At 40.1% G+C, this 20,327-nt stretch overlaps 1 protein-coding gene across 3 annotated transcripts in view; it reads left to right on the plus strand.

The window, feature by feature from the left end:
* The window catches only part of TRIM66 (tripartite motif containing 66), a 45,346-nt gene extending 25,282 nt beyond the window's left edge, over positions 1–20,064 (plus strand). For 2 of the 3 annotated variants that reach the window (XM_039707756.1, XM_039707758.1), the window contains exons 11-19: positions 7,759–8,031; positions 8,241–8,469; positions 11,590–11,650; positions 12,338–12,512; positions 13,337–13,629; positions 15,110–15,233; positions 16,547–16,621; positions 17,775–17,927; positions 18,529–20,064. In XM_039707756.1, coding sequence (XP_039563690.1) covers positions 7,759–8,031; positions 8,241–8,469; positions 11,590–11,650; positions 12,338–12,512; positions 13,337–13,629; positions 15,110–15,233; positions 16,547–16,621; positions 17,775–17,927; positions 18,529–18,798 — 1,653 coding nt within the window. In that variant the 3' untranslated portion in view covers positions 18,799–20,064. The remainder of the gene's footprint in view (positions 1–7,758; positions 8,032–8,240; positions 8,470–11,589; positions 11,651–12,337; positions 12,513–13,336; positions 13,630–15,109; positions 15,234–16,546; positions 16,622–17,774; positions 17,928–18,528) is intronic. The other variant, XM_039707757.1, reaches the window with a different exon arrangement.
* Positions 20,065–20,327: the final 263 nt, after the last annotated feature.

Genomic DNA, 20,327 nt, shown 5'->3' on the forward strand with positions numbered 1-20,327 from the left:
TTGTTACTTCAGTGCATGACTCATTTTGTGTACCATGTAAAAGACTTTCATAGCTTTTTTCCCTTGGAATTTGTCTGTGGCATATGGTGGGACTACTTGTCTTTCCTTTCTATCCTCAAAAAGCAAGTTATTTTTTCCTTCTTTTGTATGTGGTTTTGTTGATGCAACATATTTATGATGCAATACCCATCCAGAGAATTGTTGGAGATCCCTTTGGGAGCTGCAGAGATGTGAGCCTGGAAGCAGAGTGCAAATCAGATTTGAAAGCCACAAAGAAATCTGTTTTATGGACCTGTAATGGAAGGTTATTCCCAACAGCTTAAGTAAGAGGAAAGAAAATGGACGCAGAGGTGCAAGAGAGAGAGACTAGTGCAGTCTGATGGGAAAAGCAGGAGTAATAAAGGAGAAAAGGCAGATTTGTTGCTGTAGAAGCTGAGAAGGTGGCAAAAGGAGGATACCTCTAGGGAAAAGAAAAAAGGAATTTTTTTTCTGATGGTGCTGAGAAATGATGCTCTTGTGCAGAAAGCACTGGAGTGTCTGGTTTTTTGAGGTGAGTGGTACCTCTTCAAGAAGGGAGAATGTTCAACAGCTACAGAACCCCATCTGTGCTTGTATTGCTCTCTTCTAAAGAGCTGTTTGGAATGAAGACATCTGGGTGGGTGAAGATACTGACAGCTCTGGCAATGGCAAATTAGAAATGATGAAGGGAAAAAGCACAGCAAGTAAACCCTTGAAATATCTTCTTCATGAATGCTCATTAAAGGTGACTGAGTGCTTTTGCTTTACAATTGGATTAAATCCAAGTTTAAATGGGAGTTTGGTTCCTGTTTAAGAACAAGGGAATGTGTCTGTTCATTCTCATCTGGTTCACCTGATTAAATCTTTCACACTCATCTCCAGACAACAATTTCTGCATAGGTATTTGTGCTCTCACATGGGCTACATTCAGAACATTTCATCTCTCTCAAGATCATCTTGGAAGACATGGAGAATATCCTTTCACACTCATCTCCTGACAACAATTTCTGCATAGGTATTTGTCTGTGTGCTCTCACATGGGCTACATTCAGAACATTTCATCTCTCTCAAGATCATCTTGGAAGACATGGAGAAAGTGAATGTGGACAAATCTGAAATACTTGAAAAATATGGTGGAGAAAATAGCTAGATAAACCTGCTGCCTGAGGAAGAACTGTTCTGTCTTTTGGAGAAAAATTGCTGTTGGACTTCTTGGCCTTGTGGTGTATTTTCTGCTGAACTCTGGCAGCCCTCAGCTAGGAACACAATTCCTAGTGGAGTACAGAATTCCCTGTCTGCTGAGATTGTTTCATTAAAGAGAAAGCAGCGTGCACCTGAATTAACTGTTTAGTGATGTGGTTGCCAAGATCTATCCAAAAAGGTCAGAAATAAAAGCTTTCTTTAGCTCAGTGTTTCCTTTATTTTGGAGTGGGGCAAGCCTTGATTGCTCAGGAAATTATTAAGCTTCTGTGCATTAATTTTGAAATGTGTTTATGGTACATGTTTGATATTATTTACTGATAACTAGATGATTTGTCTGCATACAGAATTATATTTATTTGTAAAGCAGTACAGAGAAGATACTCTTAATAACTCATGATCAAAACAGTTTGGGATAGTTTTCATCTGTTTTGCTCATTTTGGAACATTAATGGTGATATTTTGTCAGTCTTTCTGTCTTCCTGTATATTCCTCTAACTATTTTTCTGTGAATTAATTTTTTTTTTGTGTGGAATAAATGTTTCTATGCTTAACTTACATCAAATAATCTAAGTGCTGCACTTTGCATAATTCTGGGCTTGATTAGCGCCTTTTTAAGAATGCCACGCTAGGAATGAAAGCTTTCTGTTGATGTGGAAAATGAATATATTTTCTTATTTCTGTGTCAGAATACTTCACTCAGATAGCCAGGACTCTGGTTTGGGTTGTGGAGTTGTTCTGTATCCATGCCTATCATATACCCAACCTCTCCAGTAAGAATGCCAGCAAGACAGAGAACAAATTTCTGAATAACTTCTGTGTTACCTGCACTGCATTTCCAATTGTGCCAAACTCTAGCAAACAGGTTTTACACAAGCTGTGGGATTGGTAATTTGCAGTGTGAAGGAATGAGTACTCAATTAGTTTTAGCAGTTTTGTGGAAAGGGTTACCAACCTCCTGCAACAATATGATTTTGCTGCTTTTACATAGCATGATATCAAGTTATTAATTTGTGCACAGGACTAGAGAGGTCACCTATTCTGGAATAAAGGTAAGAATAATAAGATATTTTGGGCCTAATTGTGTTTTCAGGAGTAATAACAGGAATGCAGTCTCTTTTGTTTGCATGTACCTAATTGTCATTTCTGTCTGTGATGAGCAAGAGGTCTATAGGCTGCATCTAGCATTTGAAGAAATGCCATGATTACTGTACATCTAGAGCACAAATTTGTAATCTGAGCCTCAGGCACCACTGCAACAGCCATTGGTGTTGATGTAGGGCTGGACATCTCTCTTCCTCACATTCCATAATGTGCACCCCCTTCTGTACTTTGGAGCAAGACCCTTACCTCTGTTAGTTCATCTTCTGCTTAAAGTGGATCTCTGGATATGTTGTGCACTGCCTTAGTGAGTTATCACTGAGCAGCTGCACCTGATCCTATATAAATATAGTCAAAAGCAGATCCTTAGGGAAGGCCATCAGAAACAAATATAAACTGGTAGTCCACTGTCCGAGGTTCTGAAAGCCAGCACTTCAAAGATTTTCTAACCTGGAGGTTGTACCCAGACAATTGTGGTTTAGGGCTCTTCATAGACCCCCTGCCTGTGATTTTGTCTAATTTACTATTTTGAGTCCATTTTAATACGAGTGCAGAATACTCCTCAGCATTGTACTCCAACCAAGTTTTGCATTGCATGGGAAGTTCCTCTGTTTGCTTACCTTTCAGTCTCTTGTCTGATAGTTTAGATACCTTCTAGTTTTTGTGTTAGGAAAAACAGTGAATAATCACTCTGTATTCACCCCATTCATAATATCTGTATTTTATACGTATACATTGAATTTATTCTTGAAAGTTTATTTTTGAAGCTTAAAAGGGACTGTTTGTCTCTCTAGAGTTGCGTGAAAGCCATTCTGTACTTTGGTGTGTTTGACCATTTTCCCCATACTTTGTGGTTTTAATAAATAGCTTTTGAGGCAGGGTAACCAAGGTTGGTAAAGAAAGTGTAAACATGTGGAAATGGTGTGTAGTGCATTATATTTGTTGTATTCTTTTTGATTCACAAGTTCCAGCTTCTTAGTTCAAGAGCTCTGTTTGTCTCAAGCACCATAAAGTACCTGAAATGGGGAAATCCTAGGAAATATTCCATGCTATCCCTGGTGCATTCTTCAGAGCACTCTGAGAGGCTTCTCTTTTATTCCAAGTATATGCTGTGGTAGCATTTCCTGGAAGACAAATATGGTGACAGTTCATGGTGGAACTTCTCTTTTTTTCATGAAAAACTCATTAAATTTGTGCAAAGGGGGCTGGAGGACAGAGCACAGATTTTATTTGATGGTATTGTTGCATAGAGCATGTTGTGATTACTTAGTTACTGAAAGTAATAATTAATATCCAACCCTAGAACTTCAAATCTGAGCATGGAACCAAAATGGATTTCTTGCTGCTATTTCCCCCCCCTTAATTACTATTAATTCTAGAGGAATTAGTGATGAAGGAAAGAAGAGCCTGGAGTTTGGGGTACTGTAAATTTCTCAAGTAACAGAGTATGTTTTTTACTTTGCAGAATTGAACTGCTCACGGCACAAATGCCTTCATGCTTAATGCAATTAGGTACATTTCCCAGAATGTTAATTTTACAAAACCCTTTTCCTTTGACCTGAAAAAAAAGAAGATAAATAAAACATGATGCTGCTTGCTCCATGCAATCTCTTCCTCCTTCCGCTCTAAGCCCGCTCCAGTTTATTCAGACAAATTGCTAAGGAAGATTTGGATTCTTTATTTCTCGTGAAAGCGGAAAGGAAATCCTTCGGATTCTGTTCTGAAACTGGGAATGGGAAGCATGTGCAGCCCGTGCTGTCAGTGCTGCTGTGTTAAGCAACTGGATTGGAGTAGTACATTTGTTTAACCTTCCAGCATAATGAGCTGCCAGGGGGATTGCTCCACTTAATAGCAGCCGTTCATTACTCTGCATCCATTTGCAGCGTGGTGTTTCTCCCATAGCAAAGAGAATTGGCGGTTCCCAGTTTTAGCTTCCTTTATCAGTGACACTTAATGTCAACAGCCCCGAGGCTTTGCCAAAACAATCCTAACAAATCCTAATCCCACTGTTTCAAGGTAAGTATTCGCTTCTCAGAATTCTTCTGTATTGGTGCTGCATGTTTGCACTGGACCTTTTTGGAATGTAACAGTGATCAAAGCAATATTTGAACTGAAGCATATGTTTATTTTTTGTTGTCTGCAGGCACTTTGCATGTTCTTTCTTCTTACTTTTCACTACCATAGCTAAGAAAATTGTAGTAGGAGGCATTTTGGGGTGGTGATGCTGCTGCCATTATATTATAAGGATCATCAGACCAAAATTAATTATGAGACAATGAGAATTCCATTTATAGTGACACAGATGTTGTTCAGTGTTCCAGACTGTACATTAAAATGTCAAAAAGTTCAAAATTAACTAACAGCTGAAGCCACCCTCTGCCCAAGAGCATAATTAATGCTTGTTGTTGTTCAAATGTTGCAATGTAAAAGCAATAGAGCTTTTTATAAAACAGATAAATCCTTTAAAGGCGTCCCATTTGCAAAATCTAGCTGAACTGTCAAGGGAAAAGAGAATTTTTTGCTAATGGCAAAAGAAATGATTATTTTAGGGAGTGAATTAATAGTCTATTAATGAGCCTTGTTCCCAGTGCATTGTTCACTTCACACTTGACAGCAGCTCCATGGATCAGGATGGAATGTGTCTGTTCTTAACTGTGAGTTTTAATATTTTGCACTGAAAGATCATAATGTTGCTTCATCATTAAAATAACCACAAAATTAACTTTTGCCCCAAGGGAAAGACAGATGGCAGTTTGATGGCCTCATTATTCTTTTTAACAAGAGTAAGGTTTTACATTGGCTTATATAATCTAAAAAGATCTCTGAAGAAACTGATGCTAGCTAGAAGAGTAAAAAGGACATAGCCACACCATGCAACTGAATTTCACCTTTCTGAAAATCTTATGTGTGTCTCCATTTTTTTTTTTTCCTTCAGTAGGAGTCATCCCAGTGACTGCTCCCAGTAAGTAAAGTTGTCTCACTGGAGCCAGGAGTAAACCTGAATTGCCTCAGGAGGGGGAACATTTCAGCTGAGCTGCACACAGAGGGCCAGGTGTCACTACAGGAGATGGTGGCACGTGCTTGTAAATGAGTCAAGGAAGGTGTGGAGGAGCTGAAAGGCCAGGAGGTCTCCAGTTAATTGGGAGCAAATTTGGGTGGTGTGCCTTCCATGTGTATACCTCAGCATGGCCATTCCCAATGGAGGACAGCTGTAGGGTACTTCCTATGGACTCGAATTTGTGGATGCTCCATGCTGTGGAGAACATGACTAAATAAATATTTAGCTACCTCACAGGGGCTTAATTAATGCTCACAGCAGACTTTGAAATAAGGGGAAAAGGCAAGGGCTGATTACAGTTCATCTTCAGCTTGAACATGAATTCTGCTTGTTTGTTTTAGTTTTTTGTGAGTGGTATGGGAACAATTCACGTGTTAATTTTGTCATCTTAAAAAGATCTTGTGATAAAGTGAGTGATGGAATGAAGGAGAATCTGTACTTAGTAGGTCCCATTTGTCACTGTAATTGCAGGAACCTGTTTCAAGCAAATAGGGGTGGAAAATAAACATTTTTGATCTTTGTGGACTTTAGGATGTGTGGCCTTGAAAAGTGGATTCCTTGCTGACCTTGTGGAGATAACTTTGGTTTGAAATCTCATCATTCTTAGGAATGCTCTATCAGACAGACTATATTGCAAGCTTGGGCCTCCTCTGGTGCATTTCCTTATTGGCTGTGGTCTAATTTTCTGCTCAAATGTAAGGTGGGAAAAACATGTGTGACTTGTTCCAGCTGCTTCCAAAAAGTTGTGACAGCTCAAAGAACTTAGATTTGGGGGTGTCTGTTGGACTCAATAGGGGGAGAGTGGCCAATTCCCGTTGGCTGTAGGAACCCAGTGTTCCTTGGGGTGCCTTCTGCATGGAGGGACAGTTTAGAGCAGGCTCACTGCAGCTTTGTGTGGTGGAATGGCACAGACCTCTGCTGGCTCTGCAAAGAACTGACCTCTTTCTCAAGTGCAGGTGTATTTTGTCTCATCAGATTAAGTGGTCACTCTTCAGGCAAAGCTCCCATCATAGCATCTATTGCAAATTGACAAAAAGGAAATTAAATTGCATCCATTGTTGGGTGGGAATTAGGGTCTGTGGGGAGTGTTGTCTTGGCACAGAGCTGCTGTGCATTGCAAGCAGAGGAATTCAAGCCTGGCAGGAGGTAGGATTTACACAGACACATCTGACAGCTCAGGCTAGGCTGCAGTCTTCACCACTGTGGGGTTGAGATGGACAAAATTATCAAAATCCCAAATGGAGTGTGTGTTGAGAAAAATACTAATTAAATTTAGGAAATGGATCCTATCTCAGATTCACTTCTGAGTCACAGGCCTCTAGTGGAGAAATAAGTACAACCATAAATTTAAACTCTAATTCAGATGCAATGGACATGTTTCTATTGGCTTGATTTATATTAAAATGAGTGCTACTACTGTATTGCAAATGAAGGATATAAAAGGGATATGGTCAGTCAATGTAAAGGGTGAAACACCAATGCACTATGATGAAATCAAGGGAAAGTTGTGTATTCAAGTGACACAGATCACTTCCTAAAATTGCTTCTGTTTGCTTCACATGGATGCTAGAAGGGTCTTGTTTCCAATGCAGTCCCACATTCCAGGGTGTGAGGCAGCTTAAGAAAGTCACCTAGATGAGTGGGGGTGCTTTGGTTCGTGCAACAGTGTCTCTGTGGGTTTGGTAGTGAAAAATCATGAGACAGTAAAAATTTCATGTTGATGCTTTGGTAAATATTCCTTTTCTTTGGAAACTGGACATGTTTCCTCATTAGTACATGTAGGATATTTCTGCATTTAATCTATGTTACTTAAAGGGGAAGTGCTTCAGGTTTTGATGGGACCGACTCAGCTATCATAGAAAGATTTCACCATCATTAACAGGAAAAAATAACTTCATGTTCTGAAGTCAGAGTTAAATCTTATTTCTTCTGAATCTTCTTTCTGAATGATCTGATGTTCTTTTAATAAAATGACAAAATTTCTGATTTGAATCTTATTTCTTCTGGGAAAATTTTATGGAAAATGATTTGGTTTATGCCAAGGATTAATTTGGTACACTGTTCTATGTAGATTTCCCAATCGTTGTAGGAGTTAAAAATCAGAATCCCTTGAATTGATCTAAGGAAGACATTTTTTGCAATCACCAGAAGAGTAACTCAGTTGTCTCCTTTTCCAGTTTTCAGTTTTAATGGTGGAGAATCTAAAGCTTTTATGAAAAAACCATAGGATTACAATAGATTCTTACAGCACTTGTGACACAACTGTTTGATTGTGTCAAGCTGAAACTGAGCATCTCATCTGTTATAGAAAGAACAGTAGCATTTTGCTGCTGAAAAGCTTATTAATATATTGGATTTTTTCTTCTTTTTGCTTTTCCCAGCATTCAGCATCCCTAAGCTTTGTGGGCTTTCCAAACAGCACAGAGATGGAATTATCTCCACCAAGGTTATCCAGCTCGGCTGACCCAGAGGTGAAAGGTGCAGCTGCTGTGACGCTTGGCCTGTCCCCAGCTGCCCTCTGTGAGTGTGACACTGCACCAGAGCCCCTGCCCAGCTACAGCCTGGCTCTGGGCAGGGCTCCCAGTGACCCGAGCCCGGGGGCTCCTGCTGGCCTTACCCCAGGTGATGCACTCCAGGGAGGCACTAAATGCAAGGTAGGGACGGCTCAAACTCCTCTGCTGAGAGGGAATCCACTTCAATTTTACAGCACATTATTGTTGGTCAATCACTCAAAATACTGTTTCAATTAGTAAAGTTTTCCTTAGCTGGTATTTGAAGACTGATTACAAATTATATTCTTAACATGAAAAGAAGAAAAACTCATAATAGAATTCTGCATTTCTTTCTCTCCCACCCCTCACAGCTAGAAAATGAAGACTTCAGCACTGTGGATTGTCTACTAGAAAACAGCTTGGCTACTGCTGGGCAAGAGGTAGTTAATGAGTTAACACTTTCTATGCAAAAAGTGATGGAAGAACCTATTAATCTTTCAATCAAAAAGTCTCAGCATTGCACTTCTCCTTCTGAACTGCTCAGCAACACTTCTTTCCTGCCTGTGAATGCCAGAATAAGACAACCTAGAAGCAAAGAAGGTACCAGGCTTTTAATTATTTCCTTTAGGTTTTGGGGTTTTTTTCTTTCTTAGCACTGTGCATTGCAAGCATGGTAAAGCAGTATGCTTATTAATATACTTACATGTAAATGTGCTTTTCCAGCAAGCTTCAAATGTTATCAGAGTACTTAATCCAATGGAAAAGTGTGTTTGATCTCATTTGTGGGGAAAAAAACATGGAAATGATATGCTTTGAATTTGTAACATTCCTCATCTGTGAACCAGAAACAAGTGTGACTGTGTGAAGTACCTGGAGTATTAGTTCTTTTAGAAGCACTCCTGTTAACAAGACCTGCAGTTATGACTATTGAAGAGCTGGTTTGAAGAGTCCAAATTCAATTAAAAAAACCCACATTACTTCCAAAATGTAATGTGGCTTCTGCTAAGTCCTTCACATCAGTAGCATACCAAATTTTTGTTAACACATTGCACAGCATGTGCCTTTGCTTGGCTCTGTCTACTGTGGAACATTCCCTTCAGCCAAGGCCTATTTCTTCAGCCCTAATGGAGAATTAGACTTTACTTAACTCTTTTCATGGGCAAATTGCCAACATCGTTGTGCTACACTCTAAAGCCTCATTCCTGCAAACTCTGAAAGTCAATGGGGCTATTCATGCAAGCAAGGGATTGCAGGATCAAGCTGTTATCCCATGGCTTATGCCAATGTTTGGCTGCATTTCTCTGTAAAAGATGAATTAATATTTCTCTCTCTGTGCTGTATTTTTATTCAGAGAATTCTAATTAGTACAAAGGAGGCCTAGCCCAGTGAGCCAAGGAGATGTATTTGTCTTCTCTTCGGTGTCCTATGCCAAACCGTGGCAATTATGCCACAATCATTTGTGTGAGTTGTAAGAATCAAGAGCACCCCTAAAGGCAGGGTGAAGTTTCTTGGGGAGGAGCAGCAAGCAATGTGGTATCTGGTGTGGTTTGTGTGACACCCCACACACAGGCAGCCCCAGCCTTCAGAATCTCACTGTCACTAGTGGATGCTACAGATTTGCTGGGTATAAAATGCAGGTCCTGTTGTGCAAGAGGCTGGAAAGCCTCGAGGATTGAATTCAGTGCTGCTCCCTTTTCACAAGGAAGGACCAGGAGCGAGCAATTCCTGTCCTGTCAGTGTTTAGGGGCATGCAGTGAGGGGAGACCTGAGGAGATAGAGTCACCAGTGCACCATAAAACATTAATTCTGCTGCAAAGGCAATGTTAACTCTGCTGGTGGCTCTGGGTAGGACTTGCTGGCTTCAGCAGTGCTGTGCTGCCAAGCCTCATTCCTTCTGGTATATGTCTCCAGTGACTCATCCTTTTCTAATAGCAAACCTAAACATTTCAGCCTAATTTAAAACAAAATAACTCTTATCCTAGGCATACGGGATGTGGTAAAAATTGTACAGAGTTGTGATCATTTTCCCTCTTACAGCCACTTTTCTTTCTTATGACTTGCATAAACACCCTTCCTTCCTCTTCTCTTTCCTAGACTAAACAAATCTGATGGTTTCAGCCTCTCCTCATGGGTCAGGGGTTTAATTTTTTCAAAACCACCTCATTCCTCTGTGCTATTTTGGGTTCTCTGCAATTAAGGAGTGCTGCCCACAGCCAAATGCAGTGCTCAGCTGAGGCCTCTGGGATGCCATGCAGAATCAGGATATCAGCTCCTTGTGTTTTACATTCCTTGCTGCTGGTGATACCCTGCAGGATGGCATTTCTCCCTTCTGCAGCAGCAGTATTAGGTGGTTGATTGTGTAGAGAACAGCACACTTTAGCCCTTAATTCCTTCCAAGAACATTTTCCCTAGCTGGTTGTTTTCCTTTGGGATTACATTCATCTAACCCTTCATGAGCATGGTTACTTCAATTTAGTCCTACTGATTTAGGAGATTTTTTCCTCTGATGCACTAAGGTCTATTTTTAACTGAAAACATTCTCCATGGTGCAACCCCTCTAGTTGGTGTTTCCCACAAAATTTACACGCACTATTGTTTGATGGGCCCAGTTGCTGATGGAAATGTTGCTTAATGTAGGAAGCCAGCACCACAGGAACATCCTCTGCCTTGGCAGTGTGCAGTGAGAGCTGCTCCTTCAGCTTGGGGTGCAGTCTCCCTTTAGTAATTCTGTCCATGACAGGGCTACCCACCCTTCACCTGAGCAAAAATCACACGTGAATAATGCCTTAGGTGTGATGTGAAATGCACCTTTCCATGTTAGTCTTCATTTTATTGTTCCTTGTGGCAGGTACTGTTGACCTGAGCTAGATTTTCTTTTAAAAATCATCTTTTCCTGGCCCTCTCTTAGCTTGAGATAACCATGATATTCTTGTTTGTATTGGCTGTGTCAAACTAATTCCTAACAAAAGGTGAGATTACGGAATTTTTCAGTGGAGTTATATTTCTGAGGACATCCACAGAGATGTTTGTCTCTGACCTAGCCCATCTCCCCAGAAGTGTGTTATTACTTGTGTTTAATGTCAGTCAAAACTACAGCCATATGCTGATACAGCTACATAGAGCTACAGCTAAATAAATAGCAGATAGTTTTGTGTTCATGTGTTTATATGTTCCAGATACTGGAGGAAAGAAAGGAATTATAGTGTGACTTCTGTCCCGTGGTGGCAGATGGGAGACACAATTTACTTCCTGTTTTTAAGTAACTGGAATTATCCAGTAGCTGCTTAGCAGGGAGCTGGAGATCACAAAGATTTCCTGAGCCCTGGGGGTTCAGATCTTGTTGGGTGTGTTTTTGTCAAGTGAAGGCTGTATGGCAAAGAGGATTACTTGTGTTGTTCCATGTATATGGATGTGTGTGATATGGCTGTGTACATATATAATTCTCTAGGAAAGAAACCATTTCCACAAAATATTTAATATATGCGCCTTCTATTTAGAACAGAAGCTGTGGTTAAAAGTAAAAAAGAAAGACAAAGGCTCTACACCAGAAGAGAAAATAGCATGCACATTTTCTATACATATAGATGAAATTATTCCATATTTCACTTATGATATCATATTAAACACCAGTCAGAAGTACATGAATATTGAAGTACTTTCTACCCTAATCTGCCTGTGATATTATAAATATTTTATTCATTTTCTTATCTTCTGTTCCAGATTCCAATAACTGTGAAAAGGAACATTTTGAAATGGATATGAAAAGCAATCAGAATGTCAGGTAGCAGAGTCTTTTTTTATACAAAAGCCCTGGCTGTGAAATTTTATGCATGTATTTAGAAAATTTGGTATACTTAATGATGATGGAGAACTTCAAAAGAATTCTGGATTCCTTATAGGTATTAGCTCTGAAAGTTGTGAAGTGCTCTCCAACTTGAAAACAGCAATGGAAATGAAGTGGTGAATTCATGTATTTCTGTGTCATTTTCCAGAATGAATAAACACTTGCAAACTTATCTCACTTGAACAATTAGAAAGTGTTAAGCCCTAATGAAAGCTAAAAGATATAATGGGAATAGGATTAACATTACCTCAACAGTTTTATACAGTTTGATTTTTTAGCTACTGCTGTGATAATATGGTAAAGCTGATGATGTACTGTATTCCTGTTGAAACCAGCCACACTGAAAAGTAGAAAATATTACTTTAATTGTGGTAATTAAGAATACACAGAGCAGGGCAAAGCTTTATCACAGGAGTTAGTAATGTATTTACACATATGAATAATTTAAAGTGACTGCATTCACATTTCTTAAAGAATTGGTTTGTCAAAAAATATCAAGATGTTCAGCATTTGGCCACCAGAGTCACAGAGGAAAAGAAGCACAAACAATAGTGCATGAAACAGGGTAGGGAGGGGAATTCTGTGGGATGTGGATGAATTTAATCAGTGTCCTTTTGGCTCCAGAGCTGCCCCAAAGGAGCAGAGGGTGCCCTACGTGCGGCTGGAACGCCTGAAGATATCCGCCTCGGAAGCGGGGCAGCTGCCGGTGTTCAAGCTCCAGCCACAGGACAACGAGCAGGAGGGCAACTTCCTCCTGGTCATTGAGTGTGGCACACGCTCCTCAAGCATGTCCATAAAGGTGAGTGGGGTTTCCTTGAGGATTTACCTGCCTCCTGTCCTTTATCCCGCTGGTTTGTAGGCACAGTTTCTGGAATATTGTACGGTAAAAAAGTCTGCTGATTTGTTTGACCCTCAGGTACTTCTGTGATGGGTTGTGGTAAAGACAATGTAGCTTTGAGCTCCCTGCATCTTCTATTTTGGAGAAGTTTGTAGTGTTTTCACATACTAAGAAGCAACTTGGCTCACCTGTCTGATTACAAATACAGGATAAGCAGCTTAAAACTGGCCTGAATATGTATTTGAGTGGTAGGAACCAATCCCAGAAATCACAGTGTAACAGATTTTTAAAAGCTTTGTATTCTATTGCTTCAGTGGAGGCTTGGGTGTGAACTTCTTTCCACAGAAGACAACAGCAATTTCTGGCGGGAAAAAGACCTATACTTTTTTATACTTTTGGCGTTTTCTTGGAGGAGGGGGGGGATGGTGGGGGCTTGAGCTGTTTACCATAAAATTTGCACGTGAGATTGTAGAATATCCTATTTCTATCACCTGTGGTGTAGAATCTGCACAGCTCTCTCACAGTGCTACTACACTGTGCTATGTGGAGGAAATTACCTGCCCAAGGTGAGCTGGCCAGCCAGAGGCAAATGCCAAGAGTCTGGACCTCCTGAACCCCAGTGGAGTTCACTGCAGAGAAGTACTTGGAAGCACTTGTTGGAAAATTGTTGGTAGTTGTGTCTTCCAAGTACAAGAAGTACTTGGTTATCTGCAGGTAATCAATGATGCTTTATGCTGATGTGTGAAAATGATGATTGTGTGATCCCAGATTTTTCTTCCTTCAAGATAAATAAAGACAGTCCAGCTGAAGGACAGAAATCCAAAGAGGAGAACTCAGAGGATGGGAGATTTTTCATCTCCCAGGCTGCAGGACAGATACAATCTCCATCTGTTGATCAGAAGCTCAGCAATGGCATCTCCAGCATGAAAAAATCCCCAGTTACTCAGGAAGTCAGTCCAATTGAAAATGAGGATTTCTGTGCTGTGTGTCTTAATGGAGGAGAACTGCTGTGCTGTGATCACTGCCCCAAGGTCTTCCATCTCTCCTGCCATGTTCCAGCCCTGCTCAGCTTTCCAGTGTGAGTATGGATGACATTTCACTACTGTGCTGTTCCTGCTCACTGCCTGGGGGCAGAAGATATCCGCAGGGATTGATGTTTCAGGCTTAGCAAGGGCTGCATCTCTCACTTGCCTTTTTTGATACTTTTTCTGTCTTGCATGCAAGGAACTAGATGAATTATGAAAAAGAACTGTTTCCTGTCACTGTGCCCTTCCTGCAGTTAACTGGCCAGTACAGCAAGGGAGGTGACACACCTGAACTTAAAAACTTTCACGTGACTCACTGGAGAAAAATAAAAACCTAACTCTCATGTAGCATCTGGAGTGTAAACATGAGCTCTTCTTGGCAGAAAGAGATTAGCACAAGAGAGGGGCAATCAGTGAGTTTTTATTCAGTTTGTTAACAAATTTTATGGGAAATGTAGGATTATCAGGGCTTTTGTGGAAGCATTTCAGTCATTACTTTCCCTAAGATAGGTTCTCTTGCAACTTGTCTCAGATGGATTGTATGCAATGAACCAGAAATAGACACATGTCCACGTACCAAACTTAAAAGTGAGACTGAATAATGTACATTACTGTGGTACGCAATTGTAATTTTGATAGAATTCATTACTAAGTGGAACCAAAGTCTACTTCATTTGAGTCAAGCTCAAATCATTGTCTCAGCTGAGAAAAACATGTTGTAAGGTATTAATTTGGAGATTCTGGTTTCTCCTTTCTGTTCAAAACCCAGGACTTTTCAGCTCTTGGCTTTTCATTCTTTTTCCCTAGTAGTGGAGTTATTATTACCTTCTAGTTTCAAAACAGTGTGAAAACCAAGTTTTCCTATTAGAATAGAATTTATAGGCAAAGTTAAACTCTAAAGAAGTAAATTAATTCTCTTAACTAAAGTTCCATATTCATAATTCTTGAATATACCTTCAACTGTAGCTAGTCAGACCCTGATGTTGTAGATGTTGCATCACTGCCTTCATGAAGTTCTTCAAGAGGTTTCTGAAAATGCATCTACTAGCATGGGCACGCATGCCCTTGCAGGATTATGTCTGTTTGGTTTGGGGACCTGTGTATTATCATACCTTTTCTGATAATGTTAATTTCTTAGATATGTCAATTATTGTATCAATTGATAATAAATACCTCAGTTATGGAAAGGGTCTGGGTTTGTCTTGTGAACCAGTTGCTGCCTGTATTCCCTTAGTGGTTTTTTTTTCAAAGCAGAACTTGATTCAGTGCAGATGCATACACTGCTGGTAGATTATTCCAAACACGGTTTTATACTTTTCCTTTGTGACAGGAAAAGAACAGAACCTGCAATGATTATACTTCTAAGTGGATTCAAATCCAATGAAGAATATCTAGTACGATGGGCTTCAGATTGCCTGCTATAATGATGCTAGTTAAGGATGTGGCTTTCCAAATAGTGATTTCTGAGATTTGCCGTTTCACAAGGGTGTGGAAAAAAATTCCCCATGAATTTTTTGGTTTCTTGTTTTGCAGGGGAGAATGGGTGTGCTCGCTTTGCCGTAACCCAGTGAAGCCAGAGGTGGAGTATGACTGTGAGAACACACGCTACAGCCACAGCTACAATGCCCAATATGGCCTTGGTGACTGTGACCAGAAGGTGGGAATTATAGATATTATAAAATATATTGCACTATTTAGAACAGGCCATATGATCTCAGCATGAGGCTTTGCTTTTTCATGAGACAGATGATGGTTTTCACCTGGCTGCTACTCAAATGTTGCACACAGCAGTAAATACAACAAAAGCATTGCTATTATTTGGTTATATGTTATTTTGTATATTATTTGGTCTTCTTTCTTGACATAGCTCTTCATTTAAAAAATGTTACGGAAAGATGAGGCAGGCAGATGTGGAAATTTTCTTACTTTGAACAGGGAAGTTACACTCAAGAACAGAGCTTCCACGAGTCAGTTTTGCCTGGTTTGTGACACTGAATCTTTTTCCTTTAAAACTTGGCACCTTCTGAGACATCTACTTGGGTCAGCGCAATGACATTTTTGTGATGAAGACACTTTTTGGACACTTTTCAGTTGGATTGACATCATCAAACAGTCTTCTTCATATGTCCCATTAGTTCCCTTGAAGCTATTTAGGCTCTTAGCCTAGAGGAAAGCTTATCACTTTACGTACCTATTATTAGTTTTCTCTACCAAATCTTCCATCTAATAATGAAATTGACTTTTCCTAAAGTCCTTAGTATTTGGAAGGCACAAATTTAAAATAGATGTTGTGTCTATATTGGTGTTAACTGGATAGAGAGGAGGAGTCCACACAACTGAGTGCAGAAGATAAGCTTGCCCTGTTTCTACTGGATTTGGTAAAACTGGGCAAAATTATTGGGATTTTAGGTCCCGAATAGTGAAGTCCTATTTAGAAAATTGACTTGATTAAAAATTCCATTGTTTGTGAGAAAATATGGCTTATAATGTTTATGTAGTACATTTTTTTCACTAATAAATGAGCCAAACACTAGTATAAGTGTTTTTCAAGTTAATGATGATTAAAGGGAGTAGTTTTCATACAGTACTACCAACTTACATCAATTTGCATGAATGGATATGAGCAGTGGGAAACATTGGCCATTTAACTCTTTCCACATTGTTGCTGTTATTCTCTCAGTCAAGAGCCAAGGAATAGATCTGGAGCACACAAAGAAAATAATGATACTGATTAATTCCCAAGAATTTCCAGGAAAATATTTAATTTCTTGCATTTCTTGACTATCCTTATTTTCCAAGGTCTAACAATGCTATGAGGCAAAACGTCCCCCTGACTAGAGTGGAGTGTGCCAATTTGCACCAGAAATTAATCTGAGAATTCTCTTTTTTTTAGTATGATTGATTAACTAAGGGTGAGAATGAAATGCCCTTGTTTTGAATTAAAATGTATTACCATTTTGGCTTCCACAGAAGTGTGAAAAACTGGTGCTCTCCCTATTCTGCAGCAGTATGAGCCTCCCATTCCATGAACCTGTCAGTCCCCTGGTAAGTACTGCATGGACAGGGATCTGAGAGAATACCGAGAACCTCACAAGCTTCTTCTTTTTTTTCTTGAAAGGTACTCAAGAGGGTTTTTTTTTTTCTGAACAGTGTTGCTTCCTAGGGAATGGTGGGTGTTTGCCTCTTCCAAGTACCTTGAAGGTATCAGGCCAGAGGCAGGGAAATGTTTGGCCAGTGCTCAGGCCATGTCTGAATGCCAATTTAAGAAGCTGGTAGAATGCCAAAGGTGTATGAGGGGTTCCAGGGATTAAAAGAGTTGACTTGCCACGTACATGCAGAATCTTGTGCTGTCATAAGAGAGGTCTGCTCTAGAAGCAACCCTGATCTCCCTCTTTTCTTGTGCTGTGCACAGAGGGTAAATGTGACTGTGTGCAGGGGAAGATGTAGAGATATATGCTTCAACCATCCACTCCACAATTAATTAAGTTAATTTGCAATATTAATGGTCTGCTTTAAGGAAGGTGGGGACTCGCACTATTGTAACAGTGGAGCACCATGTGCTGGAAGTTGAAGAGGGGGAAAATAAAGGTTTGTTGTGAAGGAGTAGTTCAGATAATGATACAAGCCCATTCCACCTAAAAAAGCTTGTAATGATCTTATGGAACAAATTACTTAACAAGTAGGTTTAGACCCTGAAAGATTTAAGAAGTGGGATATCCTGGTAGCTGATGCTCATTGAAAAAAGCTTTTGTTGAATTTTTAAAAGAGTGCACAGTATCCTATATTGAGTCACTCTTGACAGACTGCTTCCCACATTATCAGCTGAAAGTATCACAGCACATTCTTTTTGTAATTCTTGGGGAACATGTCAGCTAGTTATCAATGTTACATATATTATTGATAATGGTTAAATTTGGGTTATGGTTATCTGGGGATAAACTTTACAAAGTGCAAGCAGCAGAGTAGTCACTGAAGTGTGCTATTTTTAGGACCAATCTTGAAAACAAATATGTTTTTAATAAAATAAAAGAGCACCCAGGAAGATGATGCGCAAGCGTAGGTACTAAAAGATTAAAGCTCTCTACATGCTGCAAGGACTCTTCTGCAATGACTTCTGTCCAAAATTGCAAAGAAGTCACTGGAGAGGAAATGTTTGAATTCAAAATGTCTCATAACCTGCCTTTTATTCTTATTTCAGGCTCGGCATTATTATCAGATCATCAAAAAGCCAATGGATTTGTCCACCATACGAAGGAAACTGCAAAAAAAAGACAAGTCCCACTACTCTGCACCTGAGGAACTTGTGACTGACGTGCGTCTCATGTTTTGGAACTGTGCAAAGTTCAATTATGTATGTTTCTAAAATGCATGGGGGGGACAAAGCAGGGGCTGGCTCTTGCAGTGGCTGTCACATTGGTGCAACTAGTGATTCCATGGAAGTCAGATGTATTGGGATAAGCAGAAGTATTAATCAGTTTTATTCATTGGAAGTTATGTCAGAGGTTTTTTAATGACAGGAATGAAGTTTGTATGATATAGGTGTCTGAGAACTTGAGATAAATACGGATCTAAAATTAAAGAGGGGCATCTTCACAGACAGCTCTATGGAATGTTGCTGTGTTTGCTGTGAGAAGCCAGTCACAGCCAGCTAAATACCTAGGGAAAATAAAATGCACAGAAATTCCTAAGCAGTGATGACCGCTGTTCTTTCTAGTTCACTGCACCTCTCCACTTCTTAGAGGTGCACAAACGTGTTCCTTAACAGCAGCATCTGGTTTTTACTTACACTGGAAAATTCAGAGGGACTAATGGCCTGTAGAAAGTGTGCAGAGGCTAATGGAGATGTAGCAGACAGAGCCAAGGAAAGATGTTGGGGTGGGGTAGTTATTTGGGTTTGATTCTAGATGATTTCCGTGTGTGGTAGCACTGAACAGTTATTCATTCCCTCACAGCCAGATTCTGAGGTGGCTGAGGCTGGACGATGCCTGGATGAGTTCTTTGAGGACAAACTGAGAGAGATCTATCCAGACAGGCATTTCCCTTCAATGCAGCAGGATGACTCTGATTCTGAAGACGTGGAGAGACAGAATAGCCCAGTGCCATCCCAGGATTTCCAGTGGCCGTCGTACGGGCAGGAGTGCGTGCAGCCCAAAAGGAAACGGCGCCACGCTGTAAGATTGCAAAAGCAAAAGCATTTGGTTGCTAAGTGGCCTCCCTGCTAACTCTGTTTACATCCACTGATGGGAAGTTTTGGCAGGGCTGTCTGGGAGAACTGTCAAGCTTCTATCACGGATATATGATCTGTTCTACAATGTTATGTCACAGTCCCTTGAGTGAAATAAAGTGTCAGATGTGTATAAATATGCGAGCGGGAGCAAATGAAGCCTCTCAGGCTGCGCAGTTACCTTCCTAGCAGAGAGCTCTGTCAAGGTTTGTAAAAAGATTAAACCCTTTAGCTATTCATTTTTTTGTTCCTTTATACACAGGAAAGCGAAAAAAACTAAAAGAATGATGTTTCAGCCAGCTAACAGCCTTCCTCAGGTATGACCTCCTCAAGATATGAGATTTGAGGAATCCAGCAGCATGACTGGCAGAGTTAAGGTGTGTGGGAGGAAAGCAAAGCGCTCGGGCTGTTTGTTGAAACTCTCCTATTCTGCTGACCATATGCCTTATTTCTAGTTCTCGTGGATAGACAACAGATCCAAAATGTTTAAATCTGTCAATATCCCATCTGTTCAATCACGTATAGGTTTCGCAGTGTTTACACTGAAGTACTAATGTCTTGGTCATAGGTAATGATAAATAATAATAAAAACAACATCCTAATAATACCTCATACTGCAGTACCATTTCATAATCTGTTCAATCTGACATCTCTATTTTATAGAGCACAGGTAACCATGTAATAATCTTGCAGCCTCAGTGTGAATGTTGTCCATGCTTTGTGACAGATACAACGTGTAGCCATTAAAGCTGTAATCCTGTTGTCTTATTCAATGATTTTTCTGAGAGCTTGGCTGCTCCAAAGCCTGTGAGATAATGTGATTATCTGTTTCTTTTGAAGCACAGTATTTTCATTAAATCAGGAAAGAACAAGTGCTGGTGGTGCTGATACAAGGGCTCTGTGAGGGCTGGTTCTCAGTGCATACTGGGTGCTGTCTTTGCAAGGCATCATTCTTCTGGCATCTAATTCATGCTTGGTAAAGCAGAGTGGGATTTCGTAGCTCTCAAAGGCAACATTTTTATATAACCAACCCAAGGCAGTTGTGTTTTTTTTTTTTTCCCCCTATAAAGTAGATATTGGAATTCAGCAAATTAACTATGGAGCAAATTACACGGTTCTAGAAGTGCCTATAAAATAATGCCATTTATTTCTGATTTTCTTTTTGCTTATTACCTGTAGCTGTGGTTACCAGCAGTACTAGAAGATGATGATTATGCTATATATGTAGAAGATCAACCAGAAAGGCTAAGATTTTTTTTTTTTCCTAAATTTCACAATGTATATGCAGAACACAACCAAGAGCAGATTTAGAGTTCACTTTAACCAAGGTTGCATGTCACTGTAAAGTCTGAAGGGTGGAGTAGGTAACAGGACATCACACCTGAGCAAAGAGTGATCGTTTGCAAGCTGCTTCCCACCCCTTCCAGCAGCAGGCGAGCCACATCTCTGCAAGGCCAGGAGCATCTTCCTCCTTAGAGCTCTGCCCAGCAGAATAATCCAGGCTGGAAAAACAGAAAGGCTAAGATT

The sequence above is a fragment of the Passer montanus genome, unplaced genomic scaffold (assembly GCF_014805655.1).
Source record: "Passer montanus isolate IOZ18808 unplaced genomic scaffold, ASM1480565v1 scaffold2, whole genome shotgun sequence".
In the NCBI taxonomy this organism is placed as follows: Eukaryota; Metazoa; Chordata; class Aves; order Passeriformes; family Passeridae; genus Passer; species Passer montanus.